At 45.3% G+C, this 23,528-nt stretch overlaps 1 protein-coding gene across 2 annotated transcripts in view; it reads left to right on the forward strand.

Moving 5' to 3' along the window:
* VPS8 (VPS8 subunit of CORVET complex) overlaps window positions 1-23,528 on the forward strand; it is a 424,969-nt gene that overhangs the window by 307,644 nt on the left and 93,797 nt on the right. For both annotated transcript variants that reach the window (XM_082262330.1, XM_082262329.1), the window contains 2 exons: window positions 8,685-8,854; window positions 16,571-16,739. In XM_082262330.1, coding sequence (XP_082118456.1) covers window positions 8,685-8,854; window positions 16,571-16,739 — 339 coding nt within the window. The remainder of the gene's footprint in view (window positions 1-8,684; window positions 8,855-16,570; window positions 16,740-23,528) is intronic.

Genomic DNA, 23,528 nt, shown 5'->3' on the forward strand with positions numbered 1-23,528 from the left:
TGAGGATGATTCCTCCATGTTCGCATCAGCGAATTAAAAAGCGCTGGTAGACGCACATCACTTCAGTGCATGAGAATTTAAAATGGAGCATGCGGCTGATGTAGCCACAGATGTTGCTGTGTCATTTGGTACTCATAAGTCACCTCACACTCAGGTGTTTCCTTATGTGCCTTATTTTGATATGTTTTCCCTGTGTGGTACCTAAAAGTTTTGCTGTACGTTACGCTTTTGAGGAGTCACTTTTTAAAAAGTGGACTAATCCACCAGTGGTGGACTCTCCTGTTTCCAGGTTGAACAAAGCAACCATGATCCCATTAGAGGAATCTTTAGGGACCCGGCTGACGGGAAAGCAGAGGCTGTGGCACGCAGCATGTTTACTTTGGCTGGTTCGACATTGTGGCCAATCTTTGCCTCAGCCCTGGTGTCTCCGACCCTAACTGAATGGGCCAAGCTTTTGCGCCATGGCCTGGTGAGTGAGCAGGTCCCTGCTGCTTATGTTGATTTAGCAGACCATTTGGTCCATGAGCTGCAGTTTATTTGTGATGCAGCTTTGGATACAGCTCCTGTACTGTCCAAACTTTCTGTTTCATTGGTGGTGATTAGGTGCATGCTGCGGCCTAAGAATTGGTCCACAGACCAAGCCTCTAAGAAAGTTCTCATTGATCTACCCTTTCAAGACGATCGCCTGTTTGGGGCGAGCCTGGATGACATCATTAAGGGTATCACGGGGGGAAGAGTACTTTCCTGCCATAGTCTAGGAAAGGGAAGGAGCCTCGTCACAGACAGGGGCCCTCCTTCTTAGCACATAGAAAATTATTTTGTGCTTCTGGGATGGAGAATAAGGGCAAAAGATCTTTAAAAACTTCCCTGGGAGGTTCCAAGCATCCTTGGTCCAGTGAGCCTAGAGTTAGCTTCTCCGGACCCGCAGACAAGACCCCTTCAGCATGAAGGTCTGCCCTCACCCATTATTGGGAATGGGGGTACACCTTTGCTGGTTTCCAGCCTCATGGACCTTCTTCATGAGCGTCAAGGGGATCCGCAAAGTTATTCTTTTGGGGGTACCCAGAAAGGGAGGACAAAGCTTGTCTTTTTCAGGTTTTTTAGGTCCTGAGTCTCCTTGTGCGGATTCAATTCCTGCAAAGGTTCAGATGATGTCCGAGCTACCTAAGGTCCCCCATATCCCTGTCCAGGGAATTGATTTACCTAGGTCTGATTCTAATTCTGACCAGGGTGGTCCTTCTTCTGGATGAACTTCAGGAACCACAGGCCGTGATTCACCAGCTTCTTTTACACAGATAGTTCGCTCTCCCATTTTGCATACAGGTTCTGAGTCTGGTGGTATTCACCTTCAAGACAGTTCTGTTTGCATAGTCCTATATGCAGCTCCTTTAGCAGGTTTGGCTCCACAAGAGGAATACCGAGGTTCGTGGTGAGATCACAGGTTCCTCTGGTAGAGTCCGCAGGCGTCCAAGGGCCACAGTAAGGCCAGTATTATCCTCGGCTCAGGCTTCTTCCGCAATTCCTGTGAGATATCAAGGGCCATAAACGTCCCTTGGGGGCTTCCTCAAGAAGACCAGTTGTCCCAAGGGCTGATCTACCATACTGCTTTACAGCTTCTGGTTTTAATGGCTTAGCTCAGTGATCCCTACTATGATGAAGGCAAGAAAGTCATCTAACAGCAAGATATACCATCGTACGTGGAAAGCGTACATTTCTTGGTGTAAGTCAATTGGCGCTCAGCCCTCGATCCTTTCCTGTGGATTGGATCTTAACCTTTCATCAATAGGGCGTTGATCAGAAGTTGGCCTTGAGTACCATCAAGAGCCAGGTGTCTGCCCTGGCAATCTTCTTTCAGTGAACCCTAGCCACGCATTCTTTAGTTCTTACCTTCATTCAGGGGGTTCGACATGTGGCTCCACCTGTACAATCTTTTTTTCCACCAATTTAGTACTTTCGGTTCTCCAGAAGCTTCCATTTGAGAATATTCGGGAGATTGCCTACGTTATCCCAGAAGGTGACATTCTTGGTGGCTATATTACCTCAGCCCGCAGGGTATCGGAATTGGCGGCGTTATCCTGTCGCAGTCGCTATTTAGTGGTCCATAGGGATAAAGTGGTTCTTCCTCCCTGTCCATCATTCCTGCCCAAAGTTGTCTGACTTCCATTTGAATGAGGACGTTGTGTGGCCTTCCTTGTGTCCCAAACTGGCTAATCCCAGGGAATTTTCGTTGCATACCTTGGATGTGGTTCGTGCGAATCAGTTGTATCTGGCAGCCACTGGGTCCTTTTTGGAGGTCAGACTCGCTTTTTGTGGTTACGGACAGACCAAGGAAAGGGCTGGCTGCTTCTTCGGCTACCATCTCCAGATGGATCAGGCAGACGGTGACTCGGGCCTATTCCATTAAAGGTCAGGTTCCACCTTTCCTTGTCAGAGCGCATTCTACTCGGACGCTGAGTACTTCTTGGGCCTTCCGTCATTAGGCACAGATATCTCAAGTTTGCAAGGCAGCCACTTGGTCGTCGGTAGATACTTTGGCCACAAAGTTTTGCAGGCTGCTGTTTAAGGGGCTGTTACCTCTTTTATTTTTCAGATGGGGCTCCTGTGACCCGGATAAGGCTCCTGTGTCCTGGTTAAGGCTCTTTTTAACCTTGGGTTATTTTCCCCACCCTCATTTTTATTTTGGCACTGCTTTTGGACGTCCCAGTAGTTATTATTTATGGAGTGCTGTGTCCATCGATGAACTAAAGAGAAAATGGGATTTTTGTACTTACTGTAAAATCTTCAATGGACACAGCACCCACCCCTCTATGAAGTTCTGATACTTCTAATATTGCTTGCTACTAAACTGATTACCTAGAGCAGAAAGGAGGATTATATACCAGTTGAGGACGGCCCATGGGCATAGCCAGGAGTTTTTTAGTCTGCCTAGTCCTACTCCTGAAGGAGGCAATATAACCCAGTAGTTATGATTTATGGAGCACTATGTCCATTGATGAACTCAGAGAAATTGATTTTATGGTAAGTACAAAAATCCCATTATCGAAACGTCAGCTTCATTGTACGTAGATATGTAACGCCCAGGGGATCAAACCCCTCTCAGGCTTGATTCGCCTGTTTAGCATATTTTGTTTTTTTTTCCCAGGGATTACACCAAAATTGATCAAAACAGACATTTCTCTGTCGCTCATTGACAGACGTAGTCCTCGTTGATTAATAACAACTCGGGTTATACTGCCCTCTACAGGAGTAGGACTAGACAGGAAAGAAAACATTCTGGCCACACCTTAGGGGCAGTCCCAGAGCGTATATCCTCTCTCTCTCTCTGCTACAGCAAATCAGTTTTTTTCTGTCTAGTTAGGAGTAAGGACCTAGATGCCTTGCTAGGATCTTCGGTCCTGGCAGGATTTTTTTCTTAGAAAGATTTTTTTTTAGACAGCTTTTTTTCTGGAGATCTTCAAGCAAGCAAGCTGTAACTGGGCGACGGGCTGGATGTTGAGATCCAGTGGTCACCCCAGTTCAGCCTACGAGCGCGTGCAGGCCATAGCTCCACGCTGGGTCGGCTGCGACATAGTCCCACTGGACGGGGACTGACCCTGCGAGTTAAACATCTTGCCTGAACGCCAATGACCAACAGAGTCACGGCGTCCGTATTGGTCGACAGCCCCCCCACCCCGATGGAGAGGGGTTCTGTCAGGAGTGGGCGCCCGCCTGGTTCCGGTATGGTGAGTAGAATGTTCCCCCCCCCCCTGTCGGGTTTGTGGTGGACGCGGGCCCCTCTCTGGAATGGTAGGATGGGTCTCCGCTCTATCCTATAACAGGTCACAGATCCCCCAATTTGAGTGTGATTTTTTGTGAACAGAAACCAGGAGGCTTGGTTTGGGAGCTGACTATCTAAGGTCATTGTAAAACTGTAAGGGTGACTGAAGTCAGTGGCAGTACTATAAGGGGCATTACTATTGAAGTAAAAGGTATCCTACCTGTCAGAGGTGTACACAGGCCGATGCCTATGCCTGAGTCACTGCAGTCCAGATCGCCATTCCTCCAGCAAACGGTCACTTCCAGAAGGACAGAGGGCTGCCTCCCGACGGCCCACAGACCGCATGCGGCCCGCCAGGGTCCTGTACCGCCGGCCAGGCTTATCACCATTCAGGGTGAAGGTTGTGGGGCCGAGACACTCCCGCAGGCCGCCAGGCCGAATATAGACATCCCGCAGGCCTCTGCTAGCCGAGCTATCCTACACAGGCCGCCGCCATTGTCTTGCAAATCGCACGAGGCCGCCATATTGGCGTAGCCTCATGTCTCCAGCATGGGGGCGGCCATGTTTGAGGTGACCAAACACCTCGAGGAGCTATAGGGAGGCGCCGGAAGGCGTGTAAAGGGGCGGAGCCGCCTCCTTTTACCCGGCGTAGCCTCGTGTCTCCAGCATGGGGACGGCCATGTTTGAGGTGACCAAACACCTCGAGGAGCTAGGGGGAGGCACCGGAAGGCATGCAAAGGGGCGGAGCCGCCTCCTTTTACCCGGGAAAGCCAGCCAAAGACTTCCTGTCTGTAATAGACAGTGCTGGAACAGGTTGTATTGAAACTTCTGAGCATCAAGTGGTGAGCCTTGGGGTCTCTCTCTCTCTCTGTAGGGGTCCCTAAGCAGGTAACACTGAGGGGCGCTGTGGCGCTGGGGGTCTAAAGAAAAAAAAAGTTTTTTTTTTTTTTTTTGGCAAATTATTTTTTTCCGGCAAGTGTCTGGAATAATCATGGACCCTGCCACACAGGTACCCCACCTGATCCCCTCGAGGTGGCCGCAGGACCCTCCAGTTCACAGAGTATTGATGCATTCACAGCAGTTTTAGAGTCTTTGGTGTCTCGGGTGGAGATGGCCTGTCAGGGACGGGGGTCAAGAAAGCGACCCCCGCCTACCCCTATTTCATCTGATGATTCAGATTCTGAGATGGTCATTGCAGCTGCAGGTCCCTCTGCAGGGGCTGTTGTCTCAGGTAAAGTTCCCTCAGACAGTGAGGAGGACGTTCCTGCCTCCGCCATAGCACAAGAAGAAGCATTGGTGGACGCACTAGTTGTGTCGGTCCGGGAAACCTTAAGACTTGAGGTTTTACCGGCAGAGGCAACCGAGATGGAAATTCCCTTTGGTACTAGTAAACCTACCAAGACGTTGAAGGTTTTTCCCTTACCCAAATGTTTTGGTAATAAAATTAAAGAGGAATGGGATCATTCAAAACGTACCTTTACTGTTTCCAAGCGCATTGCTAGACGCTATCCGTTTGAGGAATCCCTCATTAAGAAATGGACGGTACCACCAGTGGTGGATCCACCTATTTCCAGATTGAATAAAGCCACTGTTATCCCGTTGGAGGACGCTCCGTCCTTTAAGGATCCGGTGGATCGGAAGATGGAAGCGGAGTCCCGCACTATTTTTTCCCTGATAGGGTCAGCCTTTAGACCAGTGATTGTCATTGGTTTAGTTTCACAGACATTAACGGAATGGGCAAGATTTGTACGCCATGACCTAAAGGGGAAAGGTATCCCCCAGGCAGCATCTGATTTGATGGAACAAATTATACAAGGACTGCAGTTCATCTGTGACGCAGCCCTGGATGCCACCCCCTTGTTAGGGCATGCATCGATGTCAGCGGTAATCCTCAGACGTGTGCTGTGGTTAAAATGCTGGTCGGCGGATCTAGGTTCCAAAAAAGCCTTGGCGAATCTCCCCTTTCAGGGGAATCGCCTATTTGGGGCCACCCTAGATGAGATCATTAAGGATGTCACTGGGGGCAAGAGCACTTTTTTTGCCGCAGGCTGCTAAAGCTAAAGGACCTCGTAACAAGCGTGGACCTTTCTTTGCCGCTCATAAAGGGTTCGTTCGCTCCGCTGGGGCGAGCGGGAAAGGCAAAGCCCCTCTAGGAGGGTTCAAGAGGCGCTGGTCGGGCAAACAAATGGCCGACTCAGCCAAACCTGAAGTTAAGGCTAATACAGCCTGAAGGTGCGCCCCCACCCGGCTTGAGGGTGGGGGGACGTCTTCACCGGCATTCAGAGCTAGAGCCTTCCTGAATCTCGGACTAAGGGGTTCAGGAGATCATACGATCAGGACACAAGATCGAGTATCGATCACTGCTACCGGTGTGATTCTTCCCTTCCAACATTTAGGTGCTACAGGGAGCGGTAGTTCCCGTTCCCTGAACAGATCGTTTTCTTTACCTTTTCCAAAGATTAGTCTCAGTTCCCTACAGGAATCGGATCCGGTTGAGCAAACAGACCAAGGAGCCTCTAGTCTGGTGACTTCGGTCTCTAATGCTCAACCAGGAGAAATCATCACTCCTGATAAGAATCAAGTTTCTGATAAATGTGTGGGAACAGAGAGCGATCAGACTTTGTCGGATTGCCTGGGCCAAGCAGCTCTAGGGCAGCCTGGTTCGGATCCAGTCAGACAATATCAGGGTGATGACTTAGGTCGATCACCAAGGATTTCACCATCTGTGTCTTCATCAGAGCATCCCGGAGGTGGATCTGTTGGCATATCGGCTCAACAGGAAGGCGCGGAGGTTGGTAACGCGCGCCCGCGATCCTCTAGCGGACGCAGCAGACGCGCTGAACGGCCTAGAAAGGCAGTATCAGCTACTATACGTCTTCCCCCCCTCTCAAGTTGCTGCTGAGATTTCTCCGCAGGATAGAGATGGAGGGAACTCCAGTTATCCTGGAAATTCTAGGCTAGCCTCGTCAGGCCGGTCAGGCCGACTTGGACATGCTAGTCGCGAACGCTCCTTGGAGACCTCCTCTCAGGGAGGATCTGCGGTCTCAAGGACCGATCTTCCATCGTGCTTTACAGTCGCTGGATTTAATGGCCTGGCCATTGAGACCCAGGTACTGAAGGACAGAGGGCTGTCAGCTTCAGTTATTCCTACTCTAATTAAAGCAAGGAAAGCGACTTCCAGCAAAGTCTATTATCGCACATGGAAGACTTATATTGCGTGGTGTGAATCTTTGGGATTTCCCCCACGGACCTATTCGGTGACCCGAATCTTGGCTTTTCTGCAAAAGGGGGTTGAGCAGAAACTATCCTTGAGCACCATCAAGGGTCAGGTTTCAGCATTAGCAATCTTCTTTCAGAAGCCTTTGGCTACTCATTCCTTGGTGCGGAATTTCATCCAGGGGGTGCGGCACTTGGCTCCGCCAGTCCGCGCGCCCTTACCACCCTGGGATCTTAATTTGGTTTTGTCGGTTCTGCAGAAACCTCCCTTTGAAAATATCAGGGAAATTCCTTTGTTTAAATTATCCCAGAAGGTGACCTTCTTGGTGGCTATCACTTCTGCACGCAGGGTGTCAGAACTGGCTGCAATATCATGCCATTCCCCATATCTAGTGGTTCATAGGGATAAGGTAGTTCTTCATCCGAAGCCATCCTTTCTTCCTAAGGTGGTTTCAGACTTTCATCTGAATGAAGATATGGTGCTACCTTCCTTGTGTCCTCAGCCCAATCATCCCCGGGAATATGCGTTGCATTCCTTGGATGTGGTTCGGGCAATCGGGGTATACCTGAAGGCTACGGAAACGTTCCTTAAGACGGATTCACTTTTTGTGATCACGGATGGCCCCAGAAAGGGGTTGCCTGCATCTGCCGCAACTATCTCCAAATGGATCAGACAGACGGTGGTACAGGCTTATTCTATTAAGGGTCGGAATCCTCCGTTCCCTGTTAAGGCGCACTCCACTCGAGCGCTCAGTACTTCCTGGGCCTACCGCCATCAGGCGTCAGTGGTCCAGGTGTGCAAGGCGGCCACCTGGTCGTCGGTACATACCTTTACGAAATTTTATAAAGTTGATGTGATGGCATCGGCGGATGCCTCATTTGGCCGCAAGGTTTTGCAGGCCGCAATTTGAGGAGACCGGTGGTCTACCTCAGGGGTTTTTTTCTGTTGGAATTTCAGTTGAGTCTCATCGTGTGATGGATGAGCCTTTAAAACTTCTAGTTGGCACCGGTTGGGCCTTCTAGATTGGATTTTGATTTCCATTTTCCCACCCCTCATTTATGGTACTGCTTTGGGACGTCCCGAGTTGTTATTAATCAACGAGGACTACGTCTGTCAATGAGCGACAGAGAAAAATGGATTTTTGTAAAATCTTACCGTAAAATCCTTTTCTCTTAAGCTCATTGACAGACGTAGTACCCGCCCCTCTGTTTTTGAGCTGGGTTGGGTTAAATTCTCTAAACACTGCTTTGTGACATAACTGATTTGCTGTAGCAGAGAGAGAGAGGATATACCCTCTGGGACTGCCCCTAAGGTGTGGCCAGAATGTTTTCTTTCCTGTCTAGTTCTACTCCTGTAGAGGGCAGTATAACCCGAGTTGTTATTAATCAACGAGGACTATGTCTGTCAATGAGCTTAAGAGAAAAGGATTTTACGGTAAGATTTTACAAAAATCCATTTTTTATGATGGGGATCTAATGGTTTTAGGTGTTTTCTAGATAAAATACCATTTCTTTGTGCAAGCACAGGCTGCGTTTTACTAATTACTGATTTACAAGTCAGTACTGTGGATGGAATAAAAAACTGAATGTTGAAAGAGAGGTAGCTTGTTTTGGTGATTGATGCACTCTGATCCGACAGTGATATTTCCATTTCATGTGTAATGCCTGTATTGTCTTGTAATGATTTCATGCCTTTGTCTTCTGTGTATAGACCCTGCTGGAAACCACAACAAGCTTGCTGAACCAGGACCTACATTGGTCGCTATGTAACCTCAAATCTTCTATTACTAAAGCTCTTGCTCCAAAACAGGACCACTGTTGCATCTGCCTTCAGCAGTACAAGAAGAGACAAGAAGGCGCAGATGAGATCCTCGTTTTCAGGTCATTTTCTTTTGTTCTCATTTATTGATGGATTTTCTGAAAATTCCTTGAACTTCTTTTTCAATAAGACTTTATTGTGGAGAAAAAAAACTATAGATCTGTAAAGGAAGTTCTACTTACAGCAGGTGTAAAAACAGACAAAATCTTCAACTTTGGATGGCATTTTTAAGGCACCAAAAACAAATAATAAATAGAAAATGCTTACATTTTATTGGTACAAGGCAGTTAAAAACAATAACATGTCATACAATACAACATAGCATTAAAAATAGACCACAGGGATTGTAGGCATCGTGACAGAAGTCATAAATATCCAAAAGGGCGGTTTGTATATAGCATAAAGGTCCCGACCTGTTTCAACTCCAAAGAGCCTTAAACAGGGGTTAAACAACATGCTGGATTCTAAAATGCAAACATGAAGTCAAGGATAATAAAAAAAAAAATACACACAATAATTATATACAGCAGCATTTTCATGTACAGTAGTATCATACTTCTCAGAAATTGGAAGTAGATGCCCCACAGCATATATTGCTATAAACACAAGGGACGCAAAAAAAAAAAACGTCAGGCTGAAAAAAATATATATGCATATAGATTAATAATAAAACACAAACTGAGGCAAAAAAAAATTAAAAAAAATAAACACACATCAAAAACAGAAGAGTGCCATGGAAACTATGCAAATTATCACTGGTAAATCCAAAATGGTAGGGGAATGACCAGTGATGAAACATGCCAGACAAGTTCAACAACCCTCTAAAACTTCACACTGAAAAAGAATTAGAATAAAATAGACTGAACAGGTCAGTAAAACCAAAAAAATGAGAGACACCAAAAAGAGGAAGGAAGTGTGATCAAAACACTTGCCGTCCAACATTGTGAAAGCCAAAGATGATTAAAGTATGTTAAAAATACAAAAAACAGCCAACGCTTTGGAAAATGCTCACAAGATGTCCGAAAAGGAAAAAGCGGATGGATGAGAAGCCAAGAAAAACAAACCTACAGGATAACACAACATAATAGGGAATAGACAGTGAAGACAAAATAGGAAAAGCTTTTTTCAAAGCCTAAAGGGCAGTCTGCATCTCAAAACATTAGCACCACCCAAACCATTTATAGGGAATACCCAAGTCAGGTGTTTGTGCTTAGCCAATTGAGCAAAAATCAAAATGAACCTGCCATTACAGGAAATAGAAAAATAAATCTCCATCCCATCACCAATTAAAGCTAGAGGCCAACAATGCACCTGTCACTACCGGATATTGGAGAAGGAATCTCCATTCTGTGTCCCCCGCCTTCTCCTGTGCCTCAAGACACAACTTCCGGTCACCTGTGATATCACTTTCGATGCAGCATGGTGATGTGGAACAGCGCTATACAGTGTCTGAAAGAGGCGCCGACACACGCAGAGCCTCCCGAGTCACTGCCATATGCAAAATGCGGACTGAATGGGTGGAGAGAAAGATGGAAAAAATAATCCACCCATCAAGCCGTGAGAAAGAAACACCCCCTGATCCATCGGGCATAATGCATGCGGTACAGGGGCTGCGCGTGTTGGGTATCCGGTTAAGCCGCCTAGAGATGAGTAAAAAGAGAGAACTCAACCTCTATCATTGCAGAATCAAAGAATACGTGCACATTACCACAACAACGTAAAATGGTGTAAAAACGAATTATGAAATAAAAATATCAACCGTTCACTATGTCTAGAACAATGTCACTCAGGCAAACATCACATTATATTTAGAGAGGGGCAGCCATATTTGCTCATTATATAAGCAATTTTGTAATGACATTTGAGATCCTACCTCAAGAACAATTGAGTTTCAATGGGTTGGGAAGCATCAGACCTACTGAATATTTTCACTTTAATTTGAAATTCAATAGGTTGTTTTCTTGTATTATGTTTTCAGCCTTGGGATAGAATGTTTGTCAGGTGTATAAATATTGGTACAAATGATATGTGACATTCCATATGCTGATAGAAGCAAGGACACTTGTGGAAGCTCATTATGTGGATTTTAAGCTTTGTGACGGCAATTTCTGCTATTATTATAGATTAATGTGATTGCCTGGAATTCCTCTCCAGTGTTGTGATTTACGTGAATTAGATTTGGCAATTTGTTTAGCTTTTATGCTCGTACTGTTGTGACTCAGCTCAATTCAGATGAAGAAGTCCCAAAGGCATTTCAATAGCCTTTCAGGCAGAAAGAGCAGCTTAGAGGAAATGTCACTGCTTTTAACGTCATTTGTCCTTGTAACTTTTCACTAGTGACCTTATCTACCTGTGCCTTGGGGTGCAGAATTAAATCATATGCTTGTGAAGTTCATTTATAGTGTTTTTATTAGAAGTGATTGGAGTCATGTAGGATGCTGAGTTTCTGTTCTGCAATGCCTACGGTATATTTTTGGGTGTATGACTGGGCACAGAGACATGCTACCAACCCTGGCATAATATATACAGCTTCTACCTGACTGGTATCTTACTGACCTTGCCACCACCATTGTCCTTAAAGGTCAATACTAGTAAAAGGAAAAAGACAAATCAAAAATAAAATTACAACTTTATCTTTCTAACGTTGGTATCTCTAATATGCAGCATTAACTTAAAAAGTGTTTAAAGTTGAGCTTCAGGCCAATTTAAGACATAATTATTGCAGCTTTGCAGTCATTAATACCTAGAAAAAAACTAAAAACGCTAGGGACCACACTTAACAGTAGTATAAAGAAAAACTGGTAAGGAATTGTTTAACTTACTATCAACCTATTAGCCACCGACTCACCAACAGGTAGATTAGTGTGAACCAAGTATCTCCAGAAACATCAGAAATAGGCTATGGTGAAGAAGAACCCAAAAGGATGTTACTACTTGGAGAAATTAAAAAGACAACATTGTCTTGTTACCACAGCAGCTGCTCACCCAGTTCACTTTTGCATACACACCTCCTGATCTATAACCATAGAGGGAGGATGGATAAAATATGACCGACCTCCTAGTCCCTGCTGCAGAAAAACACCCCCACAGCAGGATGCTGCCACCACCAAGGTTCACTGTTGGGATGGTATTGGGCAGGTAAACACATACATTACGTCTGACCCCTTATTATTAGGGGTTGGTTGGTGGCTGCAACCTAAATATTCTATATCTCGGAGTTCATACATCCATAGCGCTGGTTGTCTCCCCCTTCTTCACCAGGTAAACAGAGATGTTTGGTTTCCTCCAGACATGATGTTTAGAATTGAGGCCGAACAGGTAAATTTTTGTTTCATCAGACCAGAGAATCTTGTTCCTCACAGTCTGAGAGTCCTTCAGGTGCTTTTCCACAAACTCCAAACAAGCTTTCATATGTTTTGAACTGAGGAGAGGCTTCCGTCTAGCCACTCTTCCTGAAAGCTCAGATCAGTGGAGGGCTGCAGTGATGGTTTTCCTTCTCCCCCGCTTGCTGTGTTTGGCCAGGCAACCAGCTCTTGGAAAAGCCCTGGTTGTGCTAAACTTCTTCCATTTGAGAATTATGGAGGCCACTGTGCTGGTGGGAAGCTTCAATGCAGCAGAAATGCATTACCTTGCAATAATCTTGCCTTTGAGCTCTGCAGACAGTTCCTTTTGACCTCATGGCTTTTGCTCTGATATAGTATTCATTGTCAACTGTGAGGTCTTTAATAGAGAGGAGTTCCAAATCATGTCCAATCAATTTAATTCACCACATGCGAGGTGGTATCAAGGTGTAGAAGCATTTCCACAATGATCAAGATAGATGGGAAGCATCTTAGCTAAATTGCAAGTGTTGTTGCAAAGGGTCTGAATGCCAATGTGATATTTCAGTTTTTCCTTTTTAATGAATTCAGACATTTCTAAAAAAAAAAATTTTCGCCTTGTCATTATGAGTGTAGATTAATGAGAAAAAAAAATGAGTTTAAGCAATACTGTATATATACTTTTTTTTTTTTTTTTCAGTCAGGTACATAATAAATATTGCATATCTATATGTTCTACTCTATTTAACCAACAGTTTGAGATCCAGCCTCGTTGAACAGTAAAAGTATGACAATTTTTGAGCAATGCTGAAACAAGCCTGTTATTTATAGAGATCAGTAACTCATCAGAGCAGTGATCCAACCCTTATTAAATGAATTGGAGTCTGGCAGACAAGTAAAACTACAAAGCTAGCTGATGTGATGTTTCTTTAAAGCGGAGTTCCGACCACTAAATTTTTTTTTCAATAAGAATACCCCCCGGGACAGTCGGGGCTAGTACATTCCACAATGGATAGCCTCTGTACTGTCCCGGGTCGCACTTACCTTTTAAAATAAATACTTACCTTGAAAATTTCTTCTCCAGCGCTGCCATCTTGGATGTGGGCAGCTGAAGCCAGCGCGTCCTGTTCTGCGTCCTCTTCTCCCAGAATGCACCTGCATCGGCTCAGCTCGTCACTTCCGGTGCGGGCGCATCATCCCTCCACAGCTTCTGGGCATGCCCAGAAGCTGTTTAGCAGGGAATGAGGCGCCGCACCGGAAGTGATGAGCGGGGCCGGTGCAGGCGCATTGATTCCTGGGAGCGACGATGACGTTCAGCTCCCAGGAATCAATGCAAAGAGGAAGTGACGGCGCGGGCCGCGGCCGCAGAGGGAGGAAGTGGAAGAAAGGTGAGTATATTTTTCTTCAATAACAAGGTAATTAAAAAAAAAAAAAATCGTAACTATTTCTTTTTCAGGTGACCAAAAGCAAGCGGATGGCCCAAAATCGATTATGTAAATTTTGTGGTCGGAACTCCGCTTTAAATAGCCCATCGTGCTCTGAGAACCCTACATCATGTTTTTAATAATTTGTTTGCAAAACAAAGATGGTATCTAAATGCCAAAAATATATGTAACCCAACAATTTAAAAACATACGAATGTCAAAAAAATATACTAAAATTTGTCTCCATACCATTGTAGTTTTCCTTTGTCTGCTTTTGTATATTTTTTAAATAATCGAGTAGCATCTATTTAAGATTTTTCTATGCCATAGTTCTTGTGCTAGACACTTTCATGAGAATTGATTTATAAATGCTGAATCAATTACAGTTGTCAGCACTCAGAAAATAATCTATACAGAATACATTTCACACGGATATGCTTCAAGTCCGACTTAGTAGAGGCCTTAACAACTTTATGAAAGCTCTACAAATCTATATCTTATATTCAGACTTTTTAGCTGACCGACGAGAAAATGCATGGCATTATCCACTTATAAATCAAACAGAAATTAAACAAAATAAATCCTATACATCTGAACCTCCTCTGTGTTTCCGTGTTCTATGGATATCCACATAGCCTTACCTTCATTGGTGCTGCCAGTAAAATCGCATGTCCCTAATGTACTGTGCTTTGTTGTGCTGCCCAGTTTATGTGCCTACAGCCTCCAGATATATAGATCTGGCCTGAACATTTGGACCCTTTGATTTCTGTGAAAGCGTTCTTACAAAGTAATAATTGACCATGTTATCACATTTTATATGTTGCATATTTATCATTTTTGTGTTCATGCTGGTAAATTAAGAAAATGTGTAATAAATGGTGCATTACAATCTGTAGAAATATTTGCTTTTATTTGCTCTCCCTGCAGATGTCGTAGTTACTTCTTTTTAGTGAGAAAATGAATAAATATGTAATTTGACCAAGGTTTTCCAAACCTCTGCATTTACATGCTTATGGAATTGTCTGCATAACATTATCTGTTGGTGGTATTAGGAACAGATTTCAGAGCTCTTCCCGGTTTTTGTGTGTAGTACCATGGAGGGGACTGCACCTCCCTTGGTTTATTTGTAAAAAGCAGAACATTGGGGTGGATTTACTAAAGGCAAATAGAGTGCACTTTGCAAGTGCAGTTACACTCCTTAGTGAATGTAAATGTGCTAAATCTTCACTTTGTAAAGATTACCCAGTCAGCAAGGAAAAAAAAACAGCATTTATGCTTGCACATGATTGGATGATCGAAATCAGCAGAGCCTACCACACCTACTAACCTTTGGGGAAAATGAGTGCAACTGCACTTGCAAGGTGCACAGTCTATTTGCCTTTAGTAAATCCACCTCAGTGTGTTGCAGAAGTGTACAATATTATTGTTTGCAGCCATTGGTTTTAATGGAGAACCATTGTATGCTTTGGTCATTCCACAGTACCAGACTTCACCAGCAGGTGTTGCTGCAGGCACATTTTATAATAAAATATGTCTGAAACTGCAGGGTAACCATTCATACTTCCGGATGGCTTGAACAGGTACTGTAGGTCATGTCTAGTTTTTGTGGAAGATACCTGTAAAATTTCAAGTCAGACTGTACTTATGAAAATTCTAATACTTAACCACATGCCGACCGCCGCAAGTACATATACTGCGGCGATCAGCCCCGGCCAGGCAAAGTGACGTACCAGTACGTCACTAGCCTGTCACCGGCTTGTGAGCCAATAGCGGGCGAGCGCCCGCCCCTGCTCATTCCCTAAGAAGTCAGTGCGTGTGACCGGCGGCCCCGATGTCCACCGGTCACTCGCGATCATTCGCCGGGAAGGGAGAAAGGCAGGCGGCTAATGTAAACAAGCCAGCCTGTCATTCTCCCCTGTGTAAAAATGAAGATCAGACGGTTCTACTATGTAGGACCGTTGATCTCTGTTTTTACACTAGTAGCCATGTCCCATCACAGTTAGAAACACGCCCCTAGGACACACTTAACCCCTCCCTCTCCAATACAGTTAACCCCTTCCCTGCCAGTGTCATTTTTACAGTAACAGTGCATATGTATAGCACTGATTACTGCAGTAATGTCACTGGTAACCCCAAAAGTGTCAAAAATGTCAGTCAAGGGTCCGATCTGTCCGCCGCAATGTCGCAGTCCCGCAAAAAAAATCACAGATCGCCGCCATTACTCTTAAAAAAAAAAAAAAACACCAAAAATGACAAAAATCTTTCCCTTTGTTAGTAAACGCGATACCTTTTGCGCAAACCAATCAAAATACGCTTTTTGCGATTTTTTTTTTTTTTTTTACCAAACATATGTAGCATAAAACAAATTGGCCGAAAATGTTAAAAAATTTTAATTTTTACATTTTGTTTTTTGGGAATTTCATATAAAAAAAATGTGAAAAATATTGTTATTTTTGCAAAATTTACGCTCTTTTTTTGTTTATAGCGCATGATCAAAAAATCGCACAGGTAATCAAATACCACCAAAAGAAAGTTCTGTTTGTGGGGAAGAAAAGGACGTCAAATTCGTTTAGGTACAGTGTCGCTCGACCGCGCAATTGTCTGTTAAAATCACGCAGTAAAGATCGCAAAAAAAACCCTGGTCAGGAAGGGGGTAAAATCTTCCGGGGCTTAAGTGGTTAATAAAGTCTACTCCAGAGTTAATTTTTGTGCCTTCTGTATCTTTGTAAATTATGCTTATTTTGCCTGTGTCTACCGATTTATGTACAGTTGATATGTAATTGAGCATGCTTGCTTTCATTTGTATAGCTTACCAATTGATGTTTAAAAGACTTGTGGATAATAATGGCAGGTGGTGCATTCCCATCCCAGACTGGATTCAGAATAATTTTATTCATACTGATGCTGTGAAGAAGAACTAGTCAAATTATTTCTTGCATATTCTTTATATATGTTCTTTGTAAGCCATTGAGTGACTTTTGCAGTTGACTGACTTTTAGAAATATATTTATTAGAAACTGTTTCTTTCCTCTAGTTGTGGACATTTATATCACTCCCTCTGCCTGGTGGGAAAGAACTGTAAGGTTGAAGCTGTTGGACAGAGTCACTGGATCTGTTACCGATGTCATTCGAGTAGTAAAGGTCGGATGGGTTGCCAGTCGGTGGCTGAAATGAAGAGAGGGAGGACAGCATCTTTAGTCCAGGTAAGAAACTGTTTTGAGTATCTGTTTGCCTATTTACTTGTAGCAATGTAATTAGCACATGTGCATGTAGCTTTAAGTTTTACGTTCCTGGGTTATAATCCCACATGGGACATCATCAACATGGATTTTTTATGTTCTACTGTTGTATGTTATGTGTTGCATTTTTTGGTGCTTTGATTGCTATTCAAAATCAAAAAATATTTTGGTAGTTTTGTTGTCCACTACTGTGTATTAGAGTGTGTTGCAGACATTGAAATGTGAGTTCCTTCATGGCACAGGGAATGGTTTTATATACTGTACAAGTGTTCCTAAACCCACAACTGTAAAATCAGTCTGTATTTGTAGTAAAGCGTGCTTGTTATACTCACTATGGAACCTAAGTGATTGCTCCTCTGCATTGTGTAAAAAGGCTCTTTGATCCTGTATGCACAGATCCTCCTCTTCTTGCGTTGTCCCCATAACATGATTTGATAACACAGAGTCTGTGGAGTCACTCTGCACATGCTCAGTTTGGTGTGTATTGCTAGAGAGTTTTTTTTTTTCTTGGCAGAGTGCATCTGATCAGCACAGGGCCAATCAGCACTGTCCAGACAGAGGGTGAGGGGTCTTGCATAGGACAGGCAGTGCAGTATGAAAACTCCTTTTTCAAGCTTTAACCAAGCACTGATAGAAGTCAAAAGACTGCTATATACTGCTGATGAGATAAGGTAGATAGCAGTTTTTCTCTATCGCTCCTTGACAGACGTAGTCTTCTTGATTCTCAAGAGCTGGGTTATGTTGTCTCCGCAGGAGTAGGACTAGGCAGAATGACAAAACGTTCTGGCTCCACCCTAGGGGCAGTCCCTGAGGGTATATCCTCCCTCTCTCTGCTACAGGGAATCAGTTTTTTTCTGTCTAGTCAGGAGTAAGGACCTAAGTTCCTTGCTGGGATCTTTTGGTCCTGGCAAGACTTTTTTTCTTTAAGAAAAAGACATTTTTTAGGTAGTTTTCTCCAGTGTTTTTTCCTGTGAGATCTTCAAGCAAAAATGCCGGACTGGGCGACACTTGTGGTCACCCCAGCCGGCCTACGAGCGCGCGCAGACCATGGCATTGCGCTTGGTCGGCCGCGACATATTCAAGTAAGTATGCGGGGCCGGGCGACGGGCTGGATGTTGAGATCCAGTGGTCACCCCGGTTTCTGCCTAAGAGCGCGTGCAGACCAGTGCGCTGAGTCGGCCGCGATGGAGTCCCAGTAAAGGGACTGACTTTGCGAGTTAAAAGCTCGCTTGGACGCCAGGTACCAGAGAGTCGAGGCGTCCACAAACCCCCACCCCGGTGGAGAGGGTATTGTGAAGAGAGGGTGCCTGTCGGTTCGGTATGGTGAGTAAACGTTCCCTTTTTTCCTCATTATGAGGCAGTATATATTATGGGCCCCTCCATATATGGTCAGTATATATCTGATACTTACAAGTCCCCCTTGTAATACAGCATGTGTTTGTGGGAAGTGGACTTGGTTCAAGAGCTAACACTCTACCCAGCAGACTGTAACATTACAGCAGACATAGGAGGTATAATCCTACCTTATGTGCAGTGTATCTCTGCAGATCCATATATCATCTCTTAGCAGGTGGATGTGCTGGGAAGACGATATCGGCGGTCCGCCGCCATTTTGCCGTAGACCGAATGCATGTATGTCCTCAGGTCACGCCGGCCGCCATGTTTTTGGAGTCTTATGTCTCTTCTATGGGGGCGGCCATGTTTTGTGAGCCCAGCTACCTCGTGGAGAGCTGGGAACGCCGGAAGGCGTACACAGGGGGCGGAGCCACGCCTTCTACCCGGGAAAAAGCAAACAGCTCCTTCCAGTCTGTGTAAGACAGACGCTGACTGCAGTTTGTTGGAAACTGCACTGCATCGGTTGGTGAGCCTTGGGGGTCCCTCTCTCTCTCTCTGGGATCGAGAAGCAGGTACTCTGAGGGGCGCTATTGCGCTAGGGGGAGACACATAAAAAAAAAAAAAAAATTAAAAAAAAAAAAAAAAAAAAAAGAGGTATTTTTTATTTAAAAAAAAAAAAAAAAAAGTTTTTTTTTGTGTTTTCTGGCAAAGGTGTCCTGAATTATCATGGACCCTGCCACTCAGGTATCTCCTCCGGATCCCCTCGAGGGGTCTGCAGGATCCTCCAGCACCCCACTGACGATTAAATCATTGTCCGCTATTATGGAAGCTTGTGTCCCGGGTGGAAGTGGCTTGTCAGGGACAGGGCGCAAGTAAGCGACCCCCGCCTAACCCCTTATTATCTGAAACCTCGGATTCAGACTCTGAGCCTATTTCTGCAGTTGCAGGTACTTCATCTGGTATTGGTGTCTCGTGTACTGTCTTTTCAGACAGTGAGGAGGATGTTTCGGCATCAGCCATAGCCAGAGAGGAAGCGTTGGTAAACGCACTCATGGTATCTGTTCAAGAGACCTTAAGATTACAGGGTATTCCGTCAGAAATAGCTAAAACTGAGATCCCTTTTGGGTCTAAAAACGCATCTAGTGGCGAAGGTTTTTCCATTGCCCAAATGTTTTGGCAATCCAATCAAAGAAGAATGGAGTCTGCCAAAACGCATTTCTACTATTTCTAAACGCATTAACAGGCGTTATCCGTTTGAGGAAACCCTCATTAAGAAATGGACAGAACCACCTGTGGTGGATTCACCAATTGCTAGATTGAATAAAGCCACGGTTATTCCTTTAGAAGACGCTCCGTCTTTTAAAGATCCAGTGGATCGCAAGATAGAAGCTATGTCTCGCACCATGTTTGCCTTGATTGGATCAGCTTCAGACCTATATAGCTATTGGTCTGTTTTCGCAGGCTGTAACTGAATGGACCAAGTGGTTACGCCGGGACTTAGAAGAAGTCCCTCAGGCGGTATCAGATTTGTTGGAACAAATGATACAGGGGTTACAGTTTGTGTGTGATGTGGCGTTAGACGCCACTCCATTAATGGCGCGAGCATCTGTCTCAGCAGTGGTTCTCAGGCGTACACTGTGGCTAAAAGGTTGGTTAGCCGACCTAGGTTCCAAAAAAGCATTGGCTAATATCCCCTTTTCAGGAGAGCGTCTATTTGGAGCCAACTTAGATGAGATCATTAAGGATCTCACCGGTGGAAAAAGCACCTTTTTACCACAAAATTTTAAAGGTAGAGGAACTCGTCAAAGACGAGGGCCTTCTTTTTCTGCTCACAAGAGGTTTTTTCGTCCAGCGGGTGAAAAAACGAAGTCCTCCAAAGCTCCTGCAGGAGGCGTCAGGGGTCGTTGGTCGGGCAAGCAAAAGCCCGCCCCCTCCAGACCTGAAGATAAACCGTCCAAAGACTGAAGGTGCGCCCCCACCCATAACTGGGGTGGGGGGACGTCTTCGCCGGGTCCCGGATCCATGGCTTTCCAGAATCCCGGACAAATGGGTCTGCGAAGTCATAAGGTCAGGATACAAGATCGAGTTTCGATCTCTCCCACCGGCGCGATTCTTCCCTTCCAATATCCGACTATCCTCAGATCGTTTAGAAGATCTGCGGAGAGCAGTCATAGATTTACTACAACAGGGAGTGGTAGTCCACGTTCCTTGGACAGAACGGTTTCTAGGGTTTTATTCAAACCTATTTACAATAAGAGGGCAAAGTGCGTCCAATTCTGGACTTAAGGGCACTCAATTCTTTTGTCTTCATAAGAAGATTCAGAATGGAGTCCATTCGCACGGTAGCAGCCTTCCTGCATCCAGGGGATGTCCTAGCGTCCATAGACATCAAGGACGCCTATCTTCACATTCCCATTTTCGCAGGACATCAGCGTTTTCTACGCTTTTCCGTAGAGGAGAACCACTATCAGTTTGTGGCGTTACCTTTCGGTCTCGCCACGGCTCCGCGGGTCTTCACAAAGGTGTTGGCCCCAATGTTGGCACTTCTGCGCCAAAGAGGTATATCGATTCTAGGTTACCTAGACGATCTTCTGCTTCATGCAGAGTCTCCTCAGACCTTGCTACAAAACATAGAAATTACTATGATTTCTTTACAGGAATTCGGGTGGCTGGTGAACCAGCAAAAGTCATTTCTGGTTCCCACCCAGAGGCTCGAATATCTGGGTCTAATTCTAGACACAGTCAGGACAAGAGTTTTCCTTCCGGTAGGGAAACTCCGAAAGATTCAATCAGCAGTCCAGTTGTTACTGTCCAACAGCTGGTCTTCCCTTCGGACTTGCATGAGGGTTCTGGGGTTGATGGTGGCTTCATTCGAAGCAGTCCCATTTGCCCAGTCCCATACCCGAATTCTTCAGCAAGAGATTCTTCTCAGATGGAATCGGAATCCGGAATCCCTGGACAATCAGATACGATTGAGCAAACAGACCAGAGAGTCTCTGGTTTGGTGGCTTCGGTCTCCAATGCTCAGCCAGGGAAAGTCATTTCTGCCAATATATTGGACGATAGTGACCACGGATGCCAGTCTATTCGGATGGGGAGGAATTCTTGGTCAGTTATCTGTCCAGGGACTTTGGTCCCCGGAAGAATCCAGATTACCGATAAATGTATTGGGACTGAGAGCGATCAGACTTTGTCTGATTCACTGGACCGAGCAGCTCCAGGACAGCCCGGTTCGGATCCAGTCGGACAATGCCACGGCCGTGGCTTATGTCAATCATCAGGGGGGCACCAAGAGTGTCCGATCGGCCAAAGAAGTGGCTTGCATTCTTCGCTGGGCGGAACGATTTGTTCCAGCAATCTCTGCGGTGTTCATTCCGGGGGTGGAGAATTGGCAGGCAGATTATCTCAGCCGTCAGACCCTGGATCAGGGGGAATGGTCCCTCCATCCAGACGTTTTCCACCAGTTGTGCCTACGATGGGGCACCCCGGATGTGGATCTGTTGGCATCTCGATTCAACAGGAAAGTTCAGAGATTCGTGGCTCGCTCCCGCGATCCTCTAGCAGAAACCGCAGACGCACTGATCGCCCCGTGGGGGCAATACCAGCTAATGTATGCCTTCCCTCCTCTTGGGTTACTGCCAAGACTTCTTCGCAGGATAGAGGAGGAAGGAATTCCAGTAATCCTGGCAGCTCCGGATTGGCCTCGTCGTGCTTGTTACGCCGACTTGGTCAGACTGATGGCGGACGTCCCGTGGAGACTTCCTCTCAGGGAGGATCTACTGTCTCAGGGACCGATCTTCCATCCTGCTTTACGATCGCCGGTTTTTAACGGCCTCGTTATTGAGGCCCAGGGGCTGAAGGACAAGGGATTGTCAGCTTCAGTTATTCCTACTCTAGTTAAAACAAGGAAAGCGACTTCCAGAAAGATTATCATCGTATATGGAAGTCTTATATTGTGTGATGTGAATCCCTTGGGTTCCATCTACATCTTTATTCGGTAGTCCGAATATTGGCTTTCTGCAACAGGGAGTTGAGCAGAAGCTGGCCTTGAGTGTTATCAAGGGTCTGGTTTCAGCATTTGCTATCTTCTTTCAGAAGCTTTTGTCTACTCATTCCTTGGTGCGGAATTTCATCCAGGGGGTGCGACACCTGGCTCTGCCAGTGCACGCGCCGTTACCATCCTGGGATCTTAATTTGGTGCTGTCGGTTCTTCAGACACCTCCCTTTGAAAATATCAGGGAGATTCCCTTGCCTACTTTATCCCAGAAGGTGGTCTTCTTGGTGGCTATCACTTCTGCATGCAGGGTGTCAGAACTGGCTGCATTATCCTGTTGTTCCCCAGATCTGGTGGTTCATAGGGATAAGGTTGTTCTTCATCCGAATCCATCCTTCCTTCTAAGGTGGTTTAAAAGTTTCATTGATTAAGGACAGTGTACTGTCCTTCCTATGTCCTTAGCCCAATCATCCTCGAGAATTGCATGGCATTCCTTGGATGTAGTTCGGGCGATCAGGATATACTTGAATACTACGGATTCAATTTGTAAGACGGATTCACTGTTTGTGATCACGGATGGCCCTAAGAAAGGGTTGCCTGTTCTGCTGCGACCATCTTTAGATGGATCAGACAGACGGTGGTATAGGCTTATTTTATCTAAGGGTCGGGATCCCCCGTTCCCTGTTAAGGCGCATTCTACTCGGGCGCTTAGAGTTTCCTGGACCTTCCGCCATCAGGCGTCAGTGGTTCAGGTTTTCAAGGCGACTGTTTAGTAGTCGGTTCATACCTTTACAATATTGTATAAGGTTTATGTGATGGCATCGTCAGATGCCTCTTCTGGCTGCAAGGTTCCTGCAGGCCACTGTTTGAGGAGACTGTTGGTCTACCTCGAGGGTAGGTCTCATCTGTTTACTCGATGAGTCCTTTGATACTTATGGTTGGCTCCGGTTGGGCCTTCTAGATTGGATTTGATTCTGTCAATCCCACCCCTCATTTTGTGGCACTGCTTCTGGATGTCCCAGCTCTTGAGAATCAAGAAGACTACGTCTGTCAATGAGCGATAGAGAAAAATGGATTTTTGTAAGAACTTACCGTAAAATCCTTTTCTCTTAAGCTCATTGACAGACGTAGTACCCGCCCCTCTATCATTGAGTTGGGTTGGGTTAAATTCTCTGTACTGCTTTAAACCGAACTGATTCCCTGTAGCAGAGAGAGGGAGGATATACCCTCAGGGACTGCCCCTAGGGTGGAGCCAGAACGTTTTGTCATTCTGCCTAGTCCTACTCCTGCGGAGACAACATAACCCAGCTCTTGAGAATCAAGAAGACTACGTCTGTCAATGAGCTTAAGAGAAAAGGATTTTACGGTAAGTTCTTACAAAAATCCATTTATATTTACTAAAACTATTGCATTTCCATGTTCTG

This window comes from Pelophylax lessonae (genome assembly GCF_965119305.1).
Source record: "Pelophylax lessonae genome assembly, chromosome: 6".
Taxonomy (NCBI): domain Eukaryota; kingdom Metazoa; phylum Chordata; class Amphibia; order Anura; family Ranidae; genus Pelophylax; species Pelophylax lessonae.